The sequence below is a fragment of the Perissodus microlepis genome, chromosome 6, assembly GCF_051167445.1.
Source record: "Perissodus microlepis isolate ML-2025 ecotype Zambia chromosome 6, ASM5116744v1, whole genome shotgun sequence".
Classification (NCBI taxonomy): Eukaryota; Metazoa; Chordata; class Actinopteri; order Cichliformes; family Cichlidae; genus Perissodus; species Perissodus microlepis.
The window spans coordinates 22,727,784-22,753,111 of record NC_140466.1 but is presented as its reverse complement, the minus strand read 5'-3'; the positions used below and the strand labels follow the sequence as shown (position 1 = coordinate 22,753,111).

At 41.3% G+C, this 25,328-nt stretch overlaps 1 protein-coding gene across 3 annotated transcripts in view; it reads right to left on the bottom strand.

Annotated features, from left to right (window-relative positions):
* npnta (nephronectin a) overlaps positions 1–25,328 on the bottom strand; it is a 63,390-nt gene that overhangs the window by 12,324 nt on the left and 25,738 nt on the right. Inside the window, exons 3-10 of one of the 3 annotated variants that reach the window (XM_084931521.1) lie at positions 23,517–23,567; positions 20,371–20,463; positions 14,770–14,865; positions 7,767–7,886; positions 6,356–6,475; positions 3,317–3,451; positions 2,040–2,162; positions 387–758 (exon numbers count right to left, since the gene is read on the bottom strand). In XM_084931521.1, the coding sequence (XP_084787647.1) occupies positions 387–758; positions 2,040–2,162; positions 3,317–3,451; positions 6,356–6,475; positions 7,767–7,886; positions 14,770–14,865; positions 20,371–20,463; positions 23,517–23,567 (1,110 nt within the window). The remainder of the gene's footprint in view (positions 1–386; positions 759–2,039; positions 2,163–3,316; positions 3,452–6,355; positions 6,476–7,766; positions 7,887–14,769; positions 14,866–20,370; positions 20,464–23,516; positions 23,568–25,328) is intronic. The other 2 variants (XM_084931519.1, XM_084931520.1) reach the window with 2 other exon arrangements.

The window sequence follows — 25,328 nt, the reverse complement described above, 5'->3', positions numbered from 1 at the left end:
TTTAATAAGCAGATGTCTTCTTCATTTTGGGAGCACTGAACTTGTTTGCCAGATAAAAAGAAAAACACACTTAAAGTTAATACTGATGTTGCTCTTTGTGTACCAGATGTGTAAACAAACAGCTGCCTGCTAACAACTGTACGAGGTAAAAATGTAAACTTTGTGCTTACGGCTTCCTCCGGTAAACATCTGGAGGAAGCACATCAAACTGTTGTGCTTTTTTAATATTTCATTTGTATTCACTTAAGAAAAAACAATATCTATACTTATAACTCAAAAACTTTAAGTTGTAAGTATGTATCTGAAAAGGGGAGGAAGCTGTCACAATGGCTTTAAATCACCTGTTGAAACAAAACAACACAGTAGTAAAGCAAGAAGCCTCTTACTGTGAACATCCCCTCTCTGCTTGGTGACCTCCTTCTGGATGGTATTGTCCACTGGTGTGACCGGTGGCAGTGGCAAGGGTGGTCGGGTGGGAACTGCTGGCCTTGGGATGTAGGGTTTGCGAGTGGGTACCGGTGGCTTTCGGGTGGGTATGAAGGGCTTTCGGGTGGGGACCAACGGCTTGTGTTGCGATGGGGTCACCCTCGGGCGGGGTGCCTTGGTTGTAGTTGGCGGCAATTTAGGGAAGATGATCTTTGGAGTGACTCGTGGGCGAGTGGTGGTGGTCCTCTGCTGATCCAAGTCTGGGATGTGGTTGTGATGATTTGGAGGCACTTTGCCTGGTCTCGGGGGGTCAATAACCACTTTAGGGATGGCTGAAATAATAAGAAAATGCAGATGGAGCACTGAAATATGAGCACTTAAGAGTTAATGAGGCATACATTTGCAGACTAACTGCAATTATTAGCCTCACTTTTTTGAAGATGAGGGCTTTACTTCATCTACTGAGACTTCTGATAACCATTACCTAAATGTTAGCACTCTAAAACAAATTGGGTGTCTCCAATCACACTGAAAGCAAAAGCTCACAGCTGCAAACGAAGCTCATAAGTTCACATTCGCTCACAGTTACGGGACTTCACAAGCTGAACCATTAAGACAGCCCACGTCCAGTGAACTCCTGCTCTTTGAAAATCGATCTTGCTTTCTTATCATGTCTTTTTTATCTGCCCGTGCGGTCATCTTGATTAGTAATTCTTTGTATACTCATAGCCAGAGGCTTCGCAGCATAAGTCTAGAGCTGCTTGGAGTGTATGGAATGATTTCTGCACTAAGTCAGGCTGCTGTGCCCCGAAGATCACCCTCGCTCATGTCATCAAAGCTACACCGCCCTTTCCTTTGTGGCTGCACACATTGTCCAGGAGCAGAGACACAGATTGGGGGGTTGGCTTTCTTTTTTTTTTTTCTTTTTGGAGGGGGTGATAGTGGCAGTTTCCTAAGGATTTCATGAGTGAAGAATGAGAGTGGACAAAGGCAAAAGGTTTGAACTCTGTTATTGCCTTTTCAGGTTGCAGGCGACTTTGATATGTGATACATGAATAGGATATTGCAACGTGACTCCCTGAGCACTTGCGGCTCACACCCTTTGGGCAGGACGGTGGGGTGAAGTATATGCAGCAGGTTCCAACTTTGCTCTGTGGAATGCCACATGAGTTGCGCCTGTCCATTTGTTAAATAACTGTGGAGAATAAATGACTCTTTGTCCACTGAGCTGCTGTAAAAAGTGCCGACGCACACTGTGATGAACTCTGTGTCAGTAAGCAGAATGAGACCAACTAACAGATCACAACAAATCACAGATGATGACGACTCCTCTTTGTGTCCTTATTACCCGAGCCGCATGTCAAAAACCCAAGTCAATCTGGGCACATGCGATAAAGGGGCAGGGTGAGTCAAGTAATGACTGACAGCTATTACAAAGAAAGGAATTTCAGTTCAAGCTTTGTGCTTGCAAGCCTATTTCTCCCTCTCTCCCTGCTTTTTTTCCCCCCAGCACATTTTTAAAGACACAGGCAAAGAAAAAAGAAAAAAAACCGAAGCCCTGTTCCTTGTTGCTAAACTGAATATTAGTCCCGGGGTTTTCTCTCAGGACTTACGTTTACAGTCGTGGCCCATCCCCCTGTAGCCGTCTTTGCATTTGCACTTGTATGAGCCCGGCGTGTTGTAGCAGGTGGCAAAGCTGCTGCAGTGGCTTTGACCTAAAGAGCACTCATCCACATCTGAAAGATAATGGAAGCATAACAACATTCAGCTCCTGGGTGCAAGTGCAGAAAGCTTTAAACGTAAAAGCAGAATATCAAACGCTAATTGCTTCACATCCACTTAAAGGAAGCTTCAAAATTTATGTCGTACTGTTAGTGAAAGAGTTTAAGTGGATAATAATCGACCTTTTTTGAATACCGGAGGAAAAATCATCACGAAGGTTGTTGTAAAAGTCCTCCCCAAGATACAGAGATGTGTCTTTTAGACATTTAAAGAGCACCTGCCAAGTTGCTCTTGGCCGTTCTTTAATCTAATCAACTTGATAATTTTATTCAAAAGCAGATAAAATAGGACAGGAATTGCAATAGAAGCTAATCTGTATTTGTTTTTCACATTTTTGGTGGTTAGAATTCATAAGCATGATACTAACAATTAAAAATCCACCTTTTGAAAGTTAAAAGTTTATTAAATTGCCATATTACTAAGTTTTTTTTAATCTCTGTTTTTCTTTTAGTTGAAAAATACAGTCATGTGAAAAAGAAAGTATGGACTTACTGCATCCATGCACCTTGCAGTCATTGAGTCGGCCATGAACTTCTCTGTGTATCAAAATATTCTAAAGTTAAATGTGAGGCCATCTGTCTGACAGCTAAAACTGAAAGATGCAACGGAAATACGATCCAGAGTTGCAAAGGCAAAGATTCCTCCATAACCATGTGAGATATGGTTAATTGCTTGTACAAGTTACATTTTAAAATGCAATTTTTCCTTTTTTTTGTTACTGCATTGTTTTCCCTTTGCGAAGTATCTACTGATGTAGTTGTTACACTGAATCATGTTTTTTAAACTAATTGTTTTACAACCAATTAACCTACAAATAGAAAATCACAACGGGCCTGTTAAAAGAGAGATTGGTTGAAAACCGCATCAAAGCATTAAATTAAAATACTAAAGCAAAGCAGAAGTTTGTAGTATCAAACATGGATTTCTGCTACTCATCTCTGCATGCGTGTTTCTTTTCTTTTCATCAGGCTCCTTCATAAGCAGTTCAAAAACAAAACGCGCATCACTAAAAGTACCTCGGCTTAAATTCAAGCCACCTCAGCGCACCTTTGACCTTTGTGTGAGTATTGCCAGTCGAAGCCTCACAACAGAGGCGCTGCCACAGTACCTATGCACTGGTATTTTCCGTTGATGTATTGCAGGTCGAAGCCTTCGTGGCACTTGCAGATGTAGCTACCAAAGGTGTTGATACATTTCCTGAACCTGGGACACACTGCTATCCCTGCTGCACACTCATCCACATCTGCAAAAGAAAGAAGATTGAGAAATTGAGGAAAATGCTCAGATAAATGTCTATAATGCATTAAATAAGAAGTGCACTCAAAATAAAACAACGTAATTAAAAAAAAAATTTGAGATTAGAAAGTATAATTGAATCTAAACTAAACATTACTATTCATGCCGGAACACATGTTCTTCATCCCTGCTTAGTATTCATTTATGAACAAAGCTCCTTTTACATTCTGCTCAGCGAGCGGAAAACAACACACACTAGCTTGTTTCATTATTTAAAGACTTTTTCCAAGTGTCTCTGTTGATCACCTTTACAGGCATGTGATCATTAATATTTAGACGCTGGGAGCCTGAAAGCTTCGCCTTAAAATCTTTAATTTATTTGCAGCATAATGCAGCTGAGGTGCTCAGAAACTGTTGTCTAAAATAACCTTAAAAATACTAAAGACACCTGGACCAGCTGGGAAAACAAGCGAGAGCGGTCAGTGGGCAGAGCTCTCCCATCCCATTAACAACTACTGCTGAGGGTCTCATCAGCGAGGATCTTAATCCCAAACTGCTTGAGTGGAGCTGCTTAATGGCCAACAGTTGTGGATACATCACTGCCGTCACAGCAAGGGCAGACGTGGATTATTATATTTGAAATCACAAAGTAAAGTAACTGCACCTTTATACAGAGTAAAAAGCAAATCATGTTTACCCCATTTTCACATTCACAGATTCTATATCAGCAATGTTTATGTTTTAAAATGTGCTGAAAGTGACAGCTTCTGTGAGAAGCCGACTTTAATCAGATGGTGTTTCAATCAAATTCTGTCACTGAGCAAAAACAAATCGAAACCTTCATCCAGTGCATTGGGAGACATCCTTCTTCAAGGATTCCCGGCCCTTTTAGTAAACAAACACTGAAGCGTGTGGAGTTTCCTAAAACAGCTACAGTAGTCCTGCTGGAGCTATTATGTTTACATTTTGTACCAATTCATGCATTTCAGTTGCTTCCAATGATTAAAAAACCCAGAATGGCCGATGGGATGAATATATATGGTTTATAATGACTGATTCATACAAACTTGTACTCATTCCCGTTAAGGTTACAGAGAATTTCAGTTCAACTAAAAGATCTGACACACTACGACGCGCTGATCGCAGCGCTCGTGCACTTTGAAACATGTATGAGAGCAAAGCTACAGATATGAGCAGCAGTGCGCTACGATCCCATTTCCACAAAAGTTGCAACACTGTGTGAAGTAGTACAAAGGGAATGCAAGAGTTCTAGTCATCCCAGTGCTATATTTTACTGAATATAGTACAAGTACAACATATCAAATGGACTTTTTAAGAATATGCGCTCATTTTGAATGTTATGTGCTTAAAAAACACAGATTTGACCGACAGCGTTTCATCATCTCTTCCTCATTAAAAACCAATAACTGTAGTTTTTAGTGTGAGATGTTTCTCATGATGTTGATATTTAGGCCTCCTTTGTTTGTTTAGGGTTTTTTTTGTTTCATATAGTAATGTGCCAAATGTTTTCAGTGGGTTTCTGCTAGCAGAAATAAGAAATGTATTTATTTATTTTTTATCACTTTCCTCATGCTGAAAAATGTATTCAAATGTCGGCATAATATTGTTTCAAAACTTGTACACAGTGTCCTGTATTAATGATGCCTTTTCAGTTATTTATGACATAGGCGTTAATGCCAACACCCCATACCGTCATAACTGCTTTCCTTCTTAGCCTGGAGGACACATCATTTCCAAACTCAAATTTTGAATCGACAGACCACAGGGTACTTTTTACTCTTTACCTCAGTCCACACTGAATGAGCTCAGGCCCAGAGGGTTGTTTATTTCATGCTACAGTTTTCACTTGCATTTTGGGGCGGCAGCAATAAACTGTGTTTACTGACAATGCTTTTCAGAATTGTTCCTGAGTCCATGCATAAAAGTGTCTGTTTTTAATGCAGTGGTGCCTGAGGGCCTGAAGCTCACGCACCTTTAGTTCATTTTTGACCTTTTCTCTTACATCAGTAGATTTTGTAATTTTACATTAAGAAAGAGTCTTCTTAACTTATTGAACCACTTACAAATTCAGACTTTCACACCCTTCTCCATTTTTACATCTGACAGACTCATCTTCTCTTTTTATATCCAGTCATGCTACTAATTAACCTCATTAGCTGCCAGATGCTTCACATCAGTCTCTGGTTCCTAGATGGAATCACGCCCATGAGGATGATTATACAGCTTCCATAAAACTCTCCACGTCCAGAGTTTACTGTCGTAACACCTGTGGTAGGCAAAGGGTTCTGTCCCCTTCATAATTCTTCATGATTCATGTCTGTGCTATTTTAGAAAACCACCCCTTTAGCCGCCCAGCAGTTAAGTGGCCCTATAAGGCAGCATAAAGGGGAAGAGCCTCTAGTGAACACCCTGTGTTTAAACCTGACACAGGTTAACTGCCTCAACTGCCCACCTCATCTGTTAAGGTACCCCTCTGAGGAGCAGTGTCACATAAAATTGGCAGTAAAGGCAGATATGTGGGTTTCCCTCGATCGCATTCCTGCTGTAAAAGCAACAGGAAGCAAAAAGAACTTGGTCGAGAAGGACTGACGATGAAATCAAAGTTATGCGCTGTGAAGCAATTTGGATGAATTCAACTTTGATGAGTTGTTTGCTTTGAGGATTTGCGTTCGAGTGGCTAAACTGCATTTGTGCTGCCAGTTTCTTTTCTTCCTTTGCCAAAATAGTTGCCTTTGATTAGCAAATTTAAAGGCTGAGAAAAACACACAAACACATACTCACACAAACAAAAAAAAGTTATATTTATGAGGATTTACACACTGCAAGTCGCTCACAGATAAGAGTAGCTCAGCTTTCAGGCATGTGGAGATATTTTAAGACCGGGACGTACCCACACAGGTTCTCCCATCCGGAGCCAGCTGTAGCCCCGGCGACGGACACTGACATCGGACCTCTCCTTTCAGCACCTCGCAGCCATACTGGCAGTTGGCCATACCACAAGTGCGAGCGTCTGATGGGTAAAAGAGAAACACGGCACACATTAACACACACTGGTGCCACTGGGGAGTACAAAGGGAAAAGAGTTTATGCCATTCTCACCTACACTTTTTTTTCCTCACACCAACACACACACACGCGTGCGCGCGCTTCTTTTTCCTCCAGCCAATTTATAACAGCCAGGCCACTCGCCTGCCTTTTCTGATATTAGCCAGCTTGACCCTGGGGTGCTGCCAGCGGCACAGCACTCACTCTGCCATTATTAGACTTCTCTGCTGTGCAGTTGCCATGTGCTCACACCTTAGCTCCAGCAATCTTCCCCCTGCCCACTTTTATCCTTTGTTACACCCAAAGACTGATAATCCATCTCCCCCCCTCGATATCAAAGCAACAGCGTGAGGCGTGAGTGTTGTTGAGACGTGCCGGGCAGATCAAGAACTTCCAAAAATAATAACGTAATGAAACAGATTTTTTTCAGCCTGTCTTGATAACAGTGGACTCTAAAAAGGAAATTAAAAGTGAGGCTTTTGCTGCCACTGCTACTTCAGCTGCTGCCGGCACCCTGGAGTAGAGTCTGATGACTGAGGCAGGCCGGGCTGATTAAATGCTACAGTGATCTATTGATCAAAGGGGAGAAAGGAGGAGCAGCAAGGTGTTTAACGGCATCATGCTATCATTAGACAACAACACCTAGGATAATTTCAGATTGCCTCAAGTGTTACGCGATTTAGACTTTAAAAGGTGGGGAGTGAATTTTCCCCTCGTACAAAAGAACTAATTAAAAAGAGGTATCGGGAGTCATACAGTCCTCAAGTGGAAACGTGCAGGGAAAATAGTTATCAGGTGGGAAACAGAATTTACAGGGAGACATGTTCAGGCATCAGCTCACATTCTGTGGACTACCTCGGGGCAAACAATAAAAAAAAACCCTAAAAGAAAATGTGCACATTCACTCAAGGGTCTGTAGATTGTGTTTCTTTCATATTTTTCATTTCAGCCCTCAAAGGGTTCTTCACAGGGGTTCTTTAGTCTGCAGAGCTACTATAATGAAGCAGATCAACACGGTGTTTTAATCAAAACAGTCTATCAAAGGATTGTGAGGCTGCTGTCAGGGGTACGAGTGGGAAATACATTTCTTAATGATATCAACACCGTGTCCTGTAGAAACAGATGGATACATTCAGTGAAAAGATGAATCCTCCATGAGGAGAACACAGACAGGGAAAGGAAACTTCCACCTCTCAGGCTGTAACACAAAGAGTGTTAACAATCAAAGAGTGTGTGTGCAAGAGAAACAGGCTTACTTCCACAGGTCCCGTCAGGCATCAGCATGTAGCCATTCAGGCAGTAACACTTGTAGCTCCCATACGTGTTCATGCACCTGTGTTTGCAGGGCCTTGGCTTTAGCCCGCACTCATTCAGGTCTGCAGACAGAGAGAAAGACAACTTAAATCACCCGGGGTACAGAGAGACAGAGGTCCTATAAAGAGGTGAAATTAGTCACGGGGCAAAGGTGGAAGAGGTGAGTCATGTCAGACATCGCTTGTCCATTTACGTGCAGGTATGCAGGCTCCGTCTGAGGTGACTGCGTGTTAACGTGGTTGTTTTTTAAATGGGGTGGGGGTATCTTCAAGGAAGTGAAGCGTTTCTGTGTTCTGACAGGCCCAGAAATCGCCCTTTTGATGGTTAAGCCAGTAACAGCATTAAACCTTTGCATCACCTGCATGCACCTGCGATGAAGGATATGATTAAACCTTCTGACTTTCCACCACTTTGTGAGGTTTGCCAGTTCTCCATCTGGTTTTCTTTGACGGATACGTTTAATTCTGGTGTTTTTATGTGGACGTGAAAGTAGAGAAATCTCACCCACAGTAGCCCATGAAAATCTTATTAGAAAACGATGCTGTCTGGGCTCGGAGTAAGGAGCGCCCCTGGGAGAAAAGAATATGCTCTCAGCTCAACACCTGTCAAATGATTATGCAAATTCAAGTCATTATGCTTTTCTCGGAGCAGACATTTTGACGAGTCAAACAGAGCTGTAACTAATGACATTAATGATGTCTTCCTTTCTTCCATGTATTTTAAATCCCAGGGCTCTGGTGCATGCCGCCTCACTGGGATGACTTACTGACACTCCAAAATGTAACAGAGCATTGCCAAAACCATTAAAACACTGGTTACACCTGTGTACCTCCTGTTATGATAAGACAAAGTGTGCAAAGTACGTGCAAAGTTTACAGTGGCTCAGGTAAGTGAATATATTTAGGTCTTTATATTCATTAAAATGGATGGAAAACAAAGAGACAGCCACGACATTACCTTTAAAAGGCATATTTTGACATCTCATCACATAAAAAATTAAAGGTGACAATTTGTTTTCATTAGTCTGTTTCAGGTCATTGCACACACTGCAACTTCAGAACAACTTAGTTGGATATGATTAATATAGTAACACCTACAGTCAGCTGGAAAAGAAAGTTTCCCCAAAACTCTCTGCAGTCCAGTGAAAACTAAGTACACCTCATGGTTCAGTAGCTTGTAGAATCACCTTTAGCTGCAATAACTTAAAGTAATTGTTTTCTTTATGGCTTTATCGGACCCTCATGTCACAGTGGAGGAATGACCCACTCTTCTTTAAAACGTTGCTTCACTTCATTGAGGTTCGACAGGCTCATTCGTCTGGGCTTTGACTGGGTCATTGCAACACCTTGATGCTTTTCTTCTTCGGTCATTCTGTTGCAGATTTGCTGCTATGCTTGGGAAAATTGTCCTGTTGCATAACCCAATTTGAGAAAAGCTTTAGCTGTCAGAAAGATGACCTCATATTTGAGTCTAGAGTACTTTGTTATACAGATGAGTTCATGGTGGACTGCAAGGAGCTCAGGTCCTTTGGCTGTAAAAACGAGTCCAAATCATGACCATTGTGGTCGACAGTTAGTATGAGGTTTTTCTGCCAATATGTTTGGTGTGCATTACAGTCAAACATCTCCACTCCACAAGGACGTTGTTCAAGATGTCTTGAAAAAGCCATACTTGTTCAGCCTTTTAGATCATACTATTATGAACTGTTAGCATTTAACAGGTCTCAGTAGAGTCTCAGTCGTGGCTCTTGGAGCATTTTATGAGCTTTGTGCGGTCTGAAGTGTGGGGGTCAAAGCAAAGGTGACATCTTCTAAAGCATACTGCTAACACATACCTGAATGCTCCAGATCAACAAATTGCCAAAACTTCTGCTTTTATCAAAGTGATCCTGCTTTCCAATCATCAGATAATTAGTACATTTGCGGCAAAGACCAGGCTGCTTCTTGTTCTCTTAACTCCTGTGGAAGCAGTAAGGGGGGCACTTACTTCTTTAACAGGACTACATAGGGCTGCATGAAAACTTTTTCACAGCTGTATATATTTAACATCAAATCAAGTGTTGTGTCTCAAATTGTACATTTCTGCACTAACACTTGTCACTTTGAATGCATAGGAAGAGTGACTTTTAAAAGTTTGGGCACATGCATTCCACCAGACATTCTCGAATGGTGTGCTCATTACAGTCAGGAGCTGACTGAACAGTACTGTATGTTTGCCACCTGTTGTGGTGGAATACACAGCAGAAAGGATGGATTTTCAGCCAGTAGTAGGAGGATGGTGATGCCAATAACTGACTAGCTAGCTAGCACTTTATGCTTCTTGGGGCAGCACTATTCAGTGGTTACCACCTTCATTATTTTAAAAACTTGGTGCTACATTTTGGTCAGAAACGTAGCATTGCCAGCACAACAATGATGGTCAAATAATCATCATTTTGAGGCACTACATTGGTAAAATTTCTAGACTATGCAAGTAAATCCACAGTCTATTGGTAAACGTTTTCAAATGAAACACAAGCAAAGGCTTTTAACAGCTGTCTTAAATAAGGAAGGTCTGTTTTTTATTTAGTCCACTGAACAAAGAATAACTATTATCTGATACAAAGTGACAATCATAACAATTATGTAATGCACTCAAGCTTTCATTCCATTAAAGAGGCTAAAAATGATGGCAGATGAAATTACTGAACTGTCTTTAGGTGAAACACAAACAGAAATGTCATAATTACATCATGTTTTCATCTTCTTCTTCTTTTTTTTTTTTAGCGGTTTGATGTTTGGCTCCTCAGTTTACAGCTAGTGGGAGCAGACTGTAGATTAACTGCCACCAACAGTTTATCAGTGAACTCAAACATAATATTTGCAGTAACTTTGGATGAAAAGGCCACATTATTTCTGTGTTAACCTGGCTGTTAATGTTATTAGCAACACAAGTGCTTTTTATGCTGCGTTAAATGTTCACTGCAAGAAAAACCTCTTGTTGCTTTCTTGGTGGTTTCAGACTTTGATGCTGTAATTGTTATTTGCTGTGTGCGCTCAATAATTTATGCAAGAAATTCTTTCTACACTCCCACTTTTAGAAAGAGGGATTACACTAGCCTGCAGTCATGCAGCTCAGATGTGCAAAGAGTTTGCTTTAAATCATGTTTTTCACCTAAAGTAAGTTTTAGGAAAGAGTTGTCTCATAAAGGAAACTGTGTCACTCTTTCAGAGCATCACTGAACAGCTTGTCTGGTTAGAGTAACCAGATAAGCCTTTTCATAGTCCCAGCTCTTGCTTACATCCTTTTAATAACTTGGAGAACTTCAGTGCTTACAAGGAAGACTACATTCTGTTTGAAGTCTAAGTTTTATTGACCAAACAGGCTTTGGTTGTATACAGGTAAACAGTTTGTGTGAATTGAAAAAGGGATTGCATCTAGTGAAATTTATTTTAAAACCACTGGTTATTGCCTGAAGACAGACTATCTTTAGATAAGCTTTTCAAACAGGTTGCTTCTGCTTTGGTTAGCATAAATTCGCATGTGCATATCGCTGAAATACTTATGGATTTTGATGGAAACAGGGCTTATGTTTGGGGCTAAATGTTTCTTTATATATTACCTGCACCTCGTTTAAATGTGACAAGTTTGTAGTGTCAGAACCATAAAAGGAAAAATCCAACTTGAAATGGTACCAAAGATCCATCACACCTGAACGATGACACACACTCCAAGCAATATAAATAACTATGAATACCACTCTCTGTGTCTGTGACACAGTAGAAGCATCATAAAATAGATTTCATCTCACTGTGTGGCACATGAGCGTTCATCTTGGCTTACTGCACTTTAAATGGCGCCGTGTTTAGCTCTATGGACATATGTAGGGCACATTCTTTGAGAGACACATACCTCCTGCATTTAAAAGATGCCACAGTTTAATTTGGATGAATGATTGAGCAGATGCCCAGTTTGTATATCTACAGACTCCTGTCTTCTATTAATGAAAGCTTCTGGTCTACTAAAGCCAAACTGGCAAAGTGATCAGTAAATGTGTCAGAAATTTGGACAGCCTGCTTAACCTTATGAAGTGCTGCCAGACTTCAAGTCGTGTTCCATGACCATAAATTCTTTTAGATATATAGGGGTCAGTTTGTGAATGCAGCTGTCATGCTGGGGTGATATATAAATCATTTAAAACATTACTTTCACTGTCTGAATGAGTAGAGATAACAAGGAGCAGACTACTTAGTGTTATAAAAACATTCTTCTACATGTAAGACAAGCTAAATGTTATTAGACTTAAGCAGGGCTGCACGATTAATCCAGTTTTAATCTCGATCACGAGTCTGGTTTCCCACCATTAAATCAGCATCACTGATTGATAATGAAAATATGTGCTCTGGCAATAAAATCCTGTTCCCTGAAATGTACAGGATCACATTAAAAGCAGGTCATTAGCTGTTGTTTGGAAATACATTTTAGTGATTTAGTCCTGTATTATTGGGTCTGTGCTCCAACTCAACACAACTAACTTATTCAAAACACATCTACATCTGCTCTACAATGAATGTAAAGACAAACAGTGCGGTCGTACCTAATGGAAATCATCCAGCACAGACTCAGAAGTCCATAAAAAAGCAGGCCTGTGCAGCGCATCTGGTCGTCCATCAAGCTCAAAAAGACAAACTGAAGTCACCAACAAATGCAGTCAAATTCCATTTAGCCAAAAATATGTGTCCACTACCCATTAAGGCTTAAGGAAACTGGTCAACTGTATGAAAGTGGCAAAACCTGCACTATAGGCAAAGAGAGAAATAGAGTTTTACTATATGCGCTTTATTCACATCTGTCATGTAGGTAACCATAATGGAATAAAAAAAAGTGCTCCAAGGCTCCAAAGGCTTAGCTGACAAGTGCTTTTCAGTGGGGCAGATGCAAGCTCAGGACCAACAAAAAGGGCTTGCTGGAGCACTTGGTTTTATTGCAAAATAATACAACAAGTTTATTCTAGGAGCAGTATAAGACGAACAAGTGCGTAATTGCTCTAAGAGTCGACCCTGATGAAGAATAGATGTGTTGGTTTATATTCTTTCCTTCTAGGAAATGCACTCGGGTCAGATGAATAAGGCGTTTGGATACAAATACCTCATTTGTATGCAGAGATGTTTTAATTAACATGAATGCAGCACAAGGCAAAGGTGGAAGCATCGCCCTGTGGACTACATTTTGTGTTAGCTTAGTTAAAAAAGAAAAAAAAATTATATGAATATTTATTTTCTAAGATATGCACTGAATTTAGGTAAATAAAGAAGGACTGGTTTTATTTTAAACATTAGCAGGAATGCAGCAGAGCATGGATGTAAGCTTACATGATCATTTCGGGGGTCAAATCAGTGAATAATCACAACAAAAAATGGTGACATTTAAAATAATAGTGATAATAATTTTGCTCATAGTCGTGCAGCCCTAAAATGAATTTTTATTTTGAAATTTCAGGATTTCTGATATGAATGAAATGTCTTTGCAAATATAAACTGATTGTCTCCTTGAGATAACAAGATTTTCATTTGCGTGCATAACAAAGGTTCTACAAAGAAGCAGTGACACAGGTGCAGTGTGATGACTCTTAATATTACACAGCGCACACAGCAAGTCTTGCTGCCCACTGCAAACCGAATTTGTTCTGCTATTTTTGTTCACCACATGAGCATAAAGCTCACTGCTTTTTTTCTCCTCACTTTTCAAACATCCGTACAAACTGACAGTCTTTCCGCCGAGATATAAATTATTCTTAGTTTTTCTATGGAGGGAACCACGTCAAAATGATTTGTCCTGTCCTTTGTCAGACAGGAGGCTTAGCTCTGCTTACTTCACCCACAAGATATTGTCCAAAACACTCACACCTGCACACACACGTGCATGCACGCACATCAATGTTGTCCAATTTTTATAATTAACACTGTCAATCCTGTTTCTTTTTTTTCATAGCACACAGCTTTTGCACACTCATTACTGCGATAACAGAAAACCATAGCAACACTGTCCATTGTCAGCGTGAAAGAGGAAAAAGGTCTCCACTTGTCCGTTGCACTGAAAAACAGCTTAAAAATGTAAATGAGGGATTATTGAAATTCTCACATTCTCAGACAGTAGAAACTCTGTGAGCATCAGCACAAGCAACGCGCAAGATACAGCCAGGCTCTCATCTACAGGCAAGACCAAGAGGACAGACAGAGAGAGAGAGAGAAACAGAGAGATAACGCACAGATATGACCACCAATTCATACTTCGACATGGCCCCAGGACTGCAGAAACCTGTGAGATAGCAGAGGTGGAGAGCCCCTCTGGGGTGTTCACTGTATGGTAAATGAACTGCTAAGACACATTTGAAGTGATGCAAAATGGAGTGATTTATTGGGTCAGCTCCACTGAGGTGTGCTACATTCCCGACACACCTCTATCACTGACAGGGAGATTAGCAGGGGCCTTTTTCTTGGGCATATGCTCGTCTTTAAAGGAGATAACACTGGTTGGAATTCAAGGCCTTGTTCTAGCAGCGATGGAGAAGCCACGAGTGCTGTGTCCATGTCGATGATGGTTTGAAAAGCAAGGAAGAGCTATTTGTTCCAGGCAGTCATGGTGCAAATGAGAAAGAAGAAGAAGAAGCAGGGAAGAGAAACTCATGATGGCTCTTCTGCACAGAGAAACTGTATTCAGGGTAGAAGGGATAAAGAAAGGGAGGGGAGAGTGGTAAAAACTGCAACATGCTTGGCACTCGTGCTGTTTTTCTTCTGCTGAAAAGCTGCTCTTGGGTGGTGCCTCCTCTGCCAGGGACAGAACGAAAGCAGGAAGAAAATAACTGGGAGTGACATTCAGTCCTCCTTAGGTCGCATTGTGCAGCACCATGCATGTTGCCAAGGGGGAAGAAGAGAAGCTGCCGAGGGGAGGTCGATCGAATCTCACCCTCCATCACAACTCTCGCCGGCTGATGGTCCACGGGAAGAAAGATAGGAAGGTGACTGGCCCACACTGGTGGGGTTAAATAGTCCAGCGCCTCTTCTTTAGACAAAAGAAAATGGGTTAGAGAGGAGGAGGGGAGTGGGAGGAAAGGGAGTGGAGGGTTTGATTGACATGAAGTAGTAAAGTGAGTGAGGAGAACAGAGGGAGAGGGAGAGAGAGAGAGAATTTTTTAAAAAGGAACCAACCAATGGATTAGGACACCTCTGACCACGCTACATTCCTGGAAAGTAAAGAGGAACATTATGCAGCAAAGAGGATTACACTTGTGGGAATTGGACATGAGCTGAGTATCAGGGAAAAAAAGGGCACATGGGAGAAACAGCAAAAAGTGGTTTTGTATCTCCTGTCCTCCTGCCCACTCGTCTCTTCTGCATTCCCTTTTTGTCACAAGGGTGAAATAGGATCTGAGAGAATTACAGTATCGCACAGATTCAGAGGATCCCTTCTCAATTTCTGCCCGGAGTTTCAAAAGTAGGCAGGAGTTACATTTAAAGAGACAAATCACTGCTTGACTGCAAATGCTTCAGCCTCAGGAATTTCAGCCCCTCCCCTTCCTGCCTAACCATCAATCATTCAAGCAACCTTTCCTCTGGCACTGAGCTAACAACAGCTATTGTTAAGTGACAGGAAGATGATACAACTAGCTCCGACTGTTTCTGCATGCTCCATATCATCCGAGCATTTCTCGACCGAGGAATACAAAAATCTAAACTGAGAGGTTACGCAAGCAGCCGCACTGCCAACTCTGCTTAAGACGGAAGCATTTGTAGCTGAACTTTTCTGTAAATAGACACGATGAACGGGCACTGGAAGAAGAAACAAACCTTCACTACGAAAACAATCTGTTTTCAGTTTGTCTTCATTTATAGACAAATGGCATGCAGCTGTTTTTATTGGAACTAGAAATGTAGAGATATATTATTACTGATAGTAATCATTACATAGGTTTATGGAGAATACATCTCTAATAAGGCTGTAACTATGTGCTGGACAGGAACATAGTGGGTGGGTCCAGTCATAAAATGGGGAAAACCAAGAAGAATAAACCCACGAACAATTTAGCTACTGAGCTGCCACCTCAGGGTGTAGGTGCCTGTACTGCACCCACTGGCCACATTTTTAGGTACAACTTCCTAGTACTGAGTTGGATGACCTGTTGCTTTCTGAGACTCAAAAAGGTGCTGCAAACATCAGGTTAACATGATAGCATCACACAGTTGCTGCATATTTGTCGGCTGTGCATTCACGATGTGAAAAGCACTGTACAGAATTGAGAGTTGGTGACAGTGGAGGTCATTCGAGTACAGGCAACTCATTGTCATGTTCAAGAAACCAATTTGAGATGCTTTGAGTTTTGTGACAAATCATTATGGTGTACCCATCTAGTGATGCTGGGAAATAGGTATCAGCAGATGGGTACACTGCGGTCATAAAGGGATGGACGCAGTCAGGAACAATACTCAGGTAGGCTGAGGATCACGGTGTAACAAGAAAATATCCCTTAGACCATTACACCCACAGCCTGAACCATTGATACAGCGCGGGACCCATGCTTTCATGTTCTTTATGGCACATTCTGACCCAATTATCTAAATGTCTCAGCAGAAATCAAGACTTATGAGACCAAGCAATGTTTTTTCAGTCTTCTCATGTCCAAATTTGGTGAGCCTGCATGAACTGTACCCTCCGTTCCAAACCTTTAGCTGAGTGGCTTCTGCTGCTGTAGCTCATTTGCTACAGGGTTCAGTGTGTTTATGTTCAAATATGCTCTTCTCTTCTGTCTTGCTTTCCCATTCTGATCCTCGCTTTGAACTTCAGCAGTTATCGCAGGGGCGTAACTTCCAGGGGGGTTATGACCCCCCCCACACACACACACACACACACACACACAATAATCAGACCCAACCAATATAATCCCCCAATATAATTATGAATTATCTTAAATAAATAGGCTGTTGATTTTCTTTGCTCGTTTCAAGTATTACCAGCAAAATAGTTGCATGTTTAATCATCTGGGAATTTACCCAGATTTATTTATTTATTTGACCCCCCCAATGTTCAGCACAAAGTTACGCCAATGAGTTATCGTGACCATGTCTGCATACCTACCTAAATGAACTGAGCCGCTACCATGTGATTAGCTGATGAGATATTTGCATTAGCTAGCAGTTGAACAGGTGTACCTAAAGTTGATGGTGAGTGGAAAAAGTTAAACTTAGTGGGAGAATCAGTAGATTTACCTGAAAAGTACCAGAAAAAAAGTATTTCTGCAAATGGTATTAAGTAAATGAAAATATCCATAAAGACTCTGGAGGTCGATCTGATCAGTGAGCGATCCTTTAGCAGCCACTGTGATTTCAAGGCTCATTCTCTGCTGTCTCTGTGTGATAACTTTCTTCCATTCTCCATGCGCTGTTAATTGTAATAGGACAGTTCTGCATGCCACCGTCTGGCTGCTTTATTGTGATGTGATATCATGTCTTCAATCATATGTGTTCAACCTGTGTTGCATCATTCTTAATGGAAAAATATCTTTATCATTACAATGAATATCAGAAGGAAATCTTAGCATGGGATGATTTCTAATCACATATACTTCAAACTCACAGGAGTTAACTCAGGTCAAACATTACTTCTTGCCTCTTTGGTGACCTTAAAGAGAACACAGATAAAAGGAATCTGGAGTAATAGCCAGACAACTGAGTGTAAATACACAGTATGATGACATGCATGCAATACTTTAAATACTTGCAGCTGTTTGGCTGCTAATAGCAGACAGCCAGAAAGACAAACAGTGACAGAGAGGGATCGGTTTCTAAACCAACAGCCCTGAAGTATCTGTCTACACCTACACTGAATTAAATTCGCATGGAGATTAGTCAAAGTGTTCGTGCTCTTTTCTGCGGCTTTGCCAAGATGAAGCAGTGAGAGATCCAGATAATAGGTAATATTCTGAAAACAGATCTAGAAGTAAACTGTATACATGCTGCAGCAGCAGTATTAGGCTATCACACTTAAAGTGGTATTAATTATGTATCTGGCTGACAGACGAGGAGCATCTGGAAGCATCTCCGCAGCTGTATTCCTTCTGATGTCTGAGACGTGGATCCTCCAGCAAAATCTTTTAATAGTGTCTTAACAGCAGGTCAACTAATTAAATCCACCTGCATGGAATAATCATCTTATTAAAATGATTGGATCAGCAGGGGGAGTTTGCTGCCAAACTGTTAAACAGATTATCCTTATAATGAGTTTATTTGTGCAGCGACAGCATGCTCATCTATCACTACGCTGAATGACAGCAACGATTCTCATCAGCACCGAGCGTGAGGCGCGTTCTCAAAACGATTCTGTTTGGATTCTCAGAGCAGCCGCTGTTTTTCTTGACAGCCGAGTGCCCGTCAAGTTAATGGTGAAAAATAATCACATTCATTTAAATTATATCCCGTTCAGATCGTGGGATATTTTCTGTATAGGAGTTGCGACGAGAGTTAAGGCCAAAGAATTTGGTAGTAAAAAAAACCCCAAAAACAAACAAGGTATATAAAAATATAAAAATATTGGACATGTGAAAATACGGCAGCTGCTGTGCTCGTGTTTACTGTAAACAATGACTGTCTGTGGTTTGCTTTTGCTCCACACAAACAGTGTTTCTAAGGTGTTCAACACTCTTGTTAATCAATCCGAGCCTCCAGGGTGGCAAACTCATCCACACATCCCACTTAAAATAAATTTGTGTATTCACCACTGATGTCCACACTTGTGCACATTTTCCTGTTGTAATCTCTTTTTTAAAAATAAAATGGTAGCTATTATCATTTGCAGTCAGTGAATTTTTGTTGGTGTGATAAGGTCACATAGGCACCGAAGGCGAGGTAATGACCTTTTTAAGGGACACAAACTAGGAAACTGCTGGACAAAAGTTTAAAAAGTCGCTCAATTTTCTAAGTGTTAAATTTGTCTCTTTAAAATGTTATCAGCGATTTGCAGACAGATAAATATAGATAAATGTTCACCTCCTTTTAGAAGCACAAGCAGGGCATAAAATTGAGTTATTCAAATATAGGTACTTAAGTCGAGTATTTAGCCTCTTAACGAGTTTGACCACCGGTTGCACTTATCGTGCAACTCCCCAGGAGACGCCGTTTTCCTCAAAACAAATTTACAGATTATAATCTGATTTAAAAGCTCTCTGGGAGACTGCTTGACCTTTAGCAACATCGAGGTCAGAGAAGCAGCTCGGGGCTCTTCTTTCCTCCAGTTGTCTCCTCGAGATAAATACTGCACTCCAGAGGGACAGGATATTAGAATGCTTCAAAACACTGGCCACCTGGCACATCAATAGTACGCCTCAAATCAATGTTTGACCGACGCTGCATTTAAATGACAAAATCTAATCTCCGGTCCCTGAATAATTAAATTGGTTTCCATAGCATGGGGCAGCGCCGCAGAGAATGCGGGGTTATCAGCACCTACGCAGGCTGAAAGGTCAAGTCTGCCACTCAGAGCTAAGTAAAACGTCACGAGCTTATTGGAAAAATGGGAGTTCGGCAGACGCTTGAAAGTACAGTTTCATCTTGAAAGGTCTCGGAATCGCTTTTGTCAGATAAGTCTGTCTGAACGGTTGGCAGCGAAGTCTGCCGCGCTTGGATACCGTATCCTTTTACTTTCCTCCTCTTTGTTGCAGATTGAGACAAAGTAGACCCGTCTGGCCCAGGCAGACAGGAGCCACCTATAGCCCTGAAATGCAGGATGAGTCATTTGGAACATTCCGGAAAGGATTTCAACACCCCCACCCCCCTCCCTCCCCCTTGTTTTTAATTACACACTATCCTATTCCCGTCTCAGGGCGTGAATTCCACAAGTATATTCAAGCTGCTGGGATGCAGGTCAACTCGGAGCTAACTGGGGAAGCTTTAATGCTTTTCAACGTGCCCAAAGTGTAAAGGCACAAAAACTGCAGACCTCCCCCACCCCCACCCACTCTCATCCACCGACCAGCACACACACACGCAAACAAACAAACGCCTTCAAACAGCATTGGTTGCACTCAGTCGGTCCAAGTTATCTCAGGTCAGTAATTGAGATGTTATCTTCACAGGAGAGGATGCACTCCAGGGATCATTCAACACAGCTTCACCACTCATTTCCATTTGAGCTGAATCAGCCCCCGCAGTCCACCTCCTGCCCTGTGATTAAAGCACCTCACTATTGTCAGCTGATGCAAACCAGCTTCCGCTCCTGTGGCAGCTTTACAGCGCTGATGTTCTACTGTGGAGATTTGGCTGCAATAAACAGTGATTACGCTGACATCACTCAAGGCAGAGGTTCTCCTTCACTTAGTTTTCTTTAGGAAAGATGCGCACGTCAGCAGGCCCGTTGCTTAGTGGGTGGGGACAATATTTCCCGACTCTCCCTGCTTTCTTTGTGGGTTATCTTTCTATTTCAGTGCACTGCGAGGAACAGATAAGTCACGTCAAATGGCAGAAACAACATCACTGTCAGAGTTATGAAAGCGGCTGCAAGCTTCGGTCGATAGCTCACCTTGATTGCAGGTTTTCCCAGTGAAACCAGGATGGCACTTGCACTTATTGGGTCCCACGCAGTCTCCATGCTTACAGCCAGGCTGGCACACAGCTGGTTAAAGGGGGATTCAGAAGGGAAGAGACAGATCAGCGCAGCGCCCTGGAAGACTTCGTGTACCAGATCAGGATGACAAAGCACTTAATCCTACTGCTTTTTGACTTCCACAACCCCTTGGCTGTAAATTTACTCCCAAGTTACAGCAAAAAGACAGCGCGATGCCTCATTCATATAGGAAATGTGTGTGTTTCTCCTTGTGTGACAGTCATATTATCATTGACTAATGATAGTGGAAAAGCCATTTTCAGCTAACCACATAGTAGTTGTTTTTTTACTTTGCACAGTGCAGGATTCGGGAGAAGTTTTATTGTCCTTGCTGATATTAAATTATTTCCCACTGTAGAAAATAAATGAGACGTTTGACCTTTTTTACACCCGGCAAAATTTAGATTCTCGTGGCTTTAAAATGCAGCGCTGATATTTACTCTGGCATGCCGCCAACAAGGATTACCTAGGTGAATAATATTTCCCTCTTACAGCGAAACTGAAACAATTAAGCACCAAAATAGCAGATTATAATTAGTTTCTCATTAAAGAGATCTTACATAGTGCGTGGATAGTTGATACTTTGATTGTGTACAGAGACGTGGAATTAGAGCTTCCCTGGCTCTGTTCTGTCTCAGTGAGCTGGAGGCTTGCCCTGCTTATCTTACTGTGCTTGCTGCAGCTTGCTGCAGCTTGCTGCTAAGCACTTCTGATACACCGAGTGTTACTAATTTTCATTAAAAGCTTCATTAATTATGTCATAATACAATACCATCAGAGGACTTAATTACCAGTGTGGCAGAAGAAGCAGTACACCCGAGTCTGTGAGTGTGCGTGTTTAGGGAGCGAGAGAGATGTTCTATTGGATAGTATTCATCCCACCAGCCAGTCTGTTGTTTATCTGGAAAGATGTGATGGTATACTGAGCTTATTTGTGCTGATAAAGATTCAGGGCATGCTTGTTTTGGTGATGTCCTGCATACAGCACTGCAACCCCTCACTGAATCCAGCAAATAACCTGCATCAAGGAGGATTTATCTCTCGCCTTAACCAGTCCGATCTCTGACAGTTTTAGCTCAAACACAGCTTAACTGATTTCAGTTTGGTGGAAGGTTGAATGGTCGGACAAAAGACGTCACATATATTTGTTTATGTATGTGTTTCTTCGGGTATCAGTGAGTATGTTTTTAAAAACAATCACAGAAGAAAGTGATCCTGAAATTCAGGTTTTGATAAAAATAAATTCCATGATAAATCTGGAATTTCCAAAGCTCAGTAGGAGACTGAAATACTTGTAGCTGTCTGTGATATTACAAGTTAAAAAAAACTGACAGATCAGCTGAATTTAGGTTAGCCTGTGCCACCATGCTGTGTTTCCTCTTTAAAATATAATGGAATAAAGTCCTGTGACACTGGGTATTTGTATGTATATTTAACATAAAATATCTTTTGATTGAAAATATCTAACTGCTCTCTGTTTCAAATGATAGATATGAGATAAATATAACTTCAGCGCACCGACTGACGCCTGATACAAACGTAGAAATGATTGAAGTGAAATCCATACGCTAAGAATTGAGTTACATCTTTCAGAATTTGCAGCTAACCTGGCCTATTCATAAAAAACAGTAACTTTAGTTACTCAGGTGCAGGAATTCAAAGAGAGCAAGGTATGATATAATTCCTTTAACTGATCTAGATAACTATTCACGACTCATTCCACTTTATTAGGCTCCGTGACTGAACAGAATCAAAAGCAATGTAAGCCAACTTTGAGCTTGTGATATGAGTCGGGTTGTTAACACACCGAGCAGTCAAAGTTCACATTTACGAATTAAAAGTGGCCCATTCTTGTTGGAGGACATGAAACGTGCTGCGCTCTTCCGGAAGCAGAAGTTTGTTAGACCCCGGTCTGGTCGGCGGATTAAAGGAAAGCAGCTACTGATGTCTTCGTTAGAGAGCAGCCAAGTGAATGCTCTGTGTTGTTACTCCCCTCCAAGGAGGAGGACTTGATTGGAAAGATCAGAGGCAACCATCAACAGGCTTTGCCTTTGAGGGTATTTTTAAGCCTCTGGCCTGGCAGAGAGATCAGGATAATGACCGGTGTTCATTAGCCACAGCAAAGGACAGGGAGCACTAAAAATGGCCCCGCCAGCTGGAAGGCCAAACATAGTGAGTGTAATCCTCGTTCCTTGAACGCCATCAAAACACGTCAAGTGATGACACACTTTCACTTTGGTTTACATCAGCCATTCCTCCGGACTCAAGAGAATTGCTACTGATCCTTGTGTGGACTGTTTATGGCGAATAAGCCTCGTGTTAGTGTAACACATCGGTTCATCAACCTAACGTGGAAGTAATTACTAGCAAGTAAGGGATAACTTGCGGCTTGTTTCTTTTTGATTAATGACATATAAAGCCAACTGAGATCAGGAAAGGCAATTCTGAAAATTGAGACACTATAATAAGGAATATTTGTAATTTTAATTTTGTATATGATCAAACTCTATCCGTTTGCCTAATAAGTTCATCGTTCCTATAAGGAGCATCTCACTCTGCTCGACCTTGGGATAATTGACTAGGCGATGCTGTGGTGAGTATCCTATTTATTAGGGAAATATAAACCCATCCAAAGTTCTTACACTGACAAGTCGCGGCACATGTTCTGTTAATAACGCTGCATCATAAATGCTTGAAGAGCCCTATTACTGATATCAAATTTAAGAAACATTATGGATTTAAGCTTTAAGGGGCTCATTAGTATTCCAATGGATTGACCAGAGGGGTGTTTGAATATTAAAAAGCTACCAAAGAACTTGGGAAAAATTCCTGTTAGACACTGGGTTCAGCTGACACAGGGTCTGCTGAGTGCAAGCTGTTTGCGCAGAACTGAGGCCAGAGGGAAGGAGATGGTTACTGCCAAGGGGTGGAGAGGTGTTACTGGTTTTGGAAGCGGGTGTGGGCTTGGCTCTATAAATAAGTGAGCGAGCACAGGATTCAGAGGATGTGCCCCCAGCAGTACATGTCAAGCAAGATTATTTCAAGAAACATGTGGAGCTAACCTTGGGGCAGGCACCTTATCCCGACTACTCTGTGAGTTAAGGCGAAGAGAGCTGCAAAACAAATAGCCAAATAAACAAGATTGCAGGCATTGTTTAGTCTCTGGGGGAGCAAAAAAAGGAAAACAAACAAACAAACAAGCAAACAAACAGACATGATGTTAGAGGGCACAGTCTGGTCATTGGACAAGCAAACATTCCTGGAACGCGCACACGGTCTGGAATCACACATATGCCTTGTTGCCTCTGGGGACGTTTGGAATACATGATTAATAAAAGAATAATTAGAAAAACGAGTAAATGTCCTATTATTAAAGGAGGACATCGCTCTTATTTAAAGCATTGAAGGTGGAAGCAGTGTTCCTTCACATGATGTGAAACAGCAAAATTATGGCTCCAAATTAAAAATACAAGACTGCACTGCAAAGATTATTCATTTTAAGTTCCTTTAAATCACTCAAATGAACGTGGTTCGCCTTCACCTCTAACAAGCAAACCCTTCTGCCTCGCTTTCACCTCAAACGGGCGAAAAGATGTATTTTTTTTAGCGGAGCCTTTACAGCCCGGTGATAATGAAAACAGCGAAGCAGACAAGGAAGCCACACAGACAACCCCGATAAACGATCTTACTTAAACTGAGGTATCACTTTTCTCCTTTCACCGCTCACTTGTTAGCTCACATTACCAATTCTAGGCTCCTGCCTTAATCCTGCGCGCACCATTTGAAGAAACAAAGACTGCACTCAATCAAACAAAATCCCGGCCTCAGTGGATCTGAAAACCCCGCAAGGACCTCGGAGGAAATTATAATGTGTGATCTATTTAATATGGAGATGATATTCAACCCACTCCTTTAAAATGCAGAGAAAATCAGAACACGTCTTCGGGCCTGGGAATTTCGTAGCGCTCGCAGGAATATCCGAGTTAATATAAAAAAGGTTAGCACTTAATAATAAGCCCTGTGTAATTACGGTGCAATTTTCACAACAATTACTGTGTAATTTTACAGAATTCAAGGTGTAATTTTTTTCCTCCTAAAAAATACATGAGGGCCTGGCAACTGGAAGCTTTAAAGGAACGAAGAAACAAATTATTTTTTAAGTTATGGGCACTTTCTGGGGATTGTAAAAGAAAGGAAACAGAAATTATATCTGAATAAGTTTTTATTAAATGAAGACTTTAATGGCATTTAGTGGTAAGTGAGAAATTAACTAGTATTATTTGGAGTGTGTGGTGTATTACAGTATCCCAGCCTCCATTTACTATGATATTTACCTTTTAAAACTTTAACAGTGTTTTTTGAGTTGTTTTTTCTTATCCACATATTAAGGGGCCTAATTTCAATATGACTGTAGATTCGGGCCCTGATAATATTATCAAGGCGAGCCAAGTGTGCTTATATTAGTACAGCACAGCTCTGCAAATACCCATCTTTATTCTCAATGACACATGTTCTCGGTGTAGGGTTAAGGAGTCCTTTTGTATAAGAAACCTCTATTATGAACTATGGATTGAGAGTTTGAAGGGTCAATCAAGCTATTGTTGGGTTGCAGTTTGAGAAGGCTTTCAGAGTGACCACAGCAGGTACTAAAAGTCAGGTTTTAACCTTTTCACAGTTTCTCCTTTACATCTTTTTCTTACAAGTATGAGGCTTTGGAGAAGATCCAAATTACTGAAAAAAAGAGATTATCCGTGCAAATGTTCCTGTCTGTGCATTACATTTATGTGACTAATGATAACATTTGGCTAGGGTGTGATTATGTTCAGGCAATTAAATCATTTGATCAGTGAAAATGGAGTTTAGGTAGGGCACAG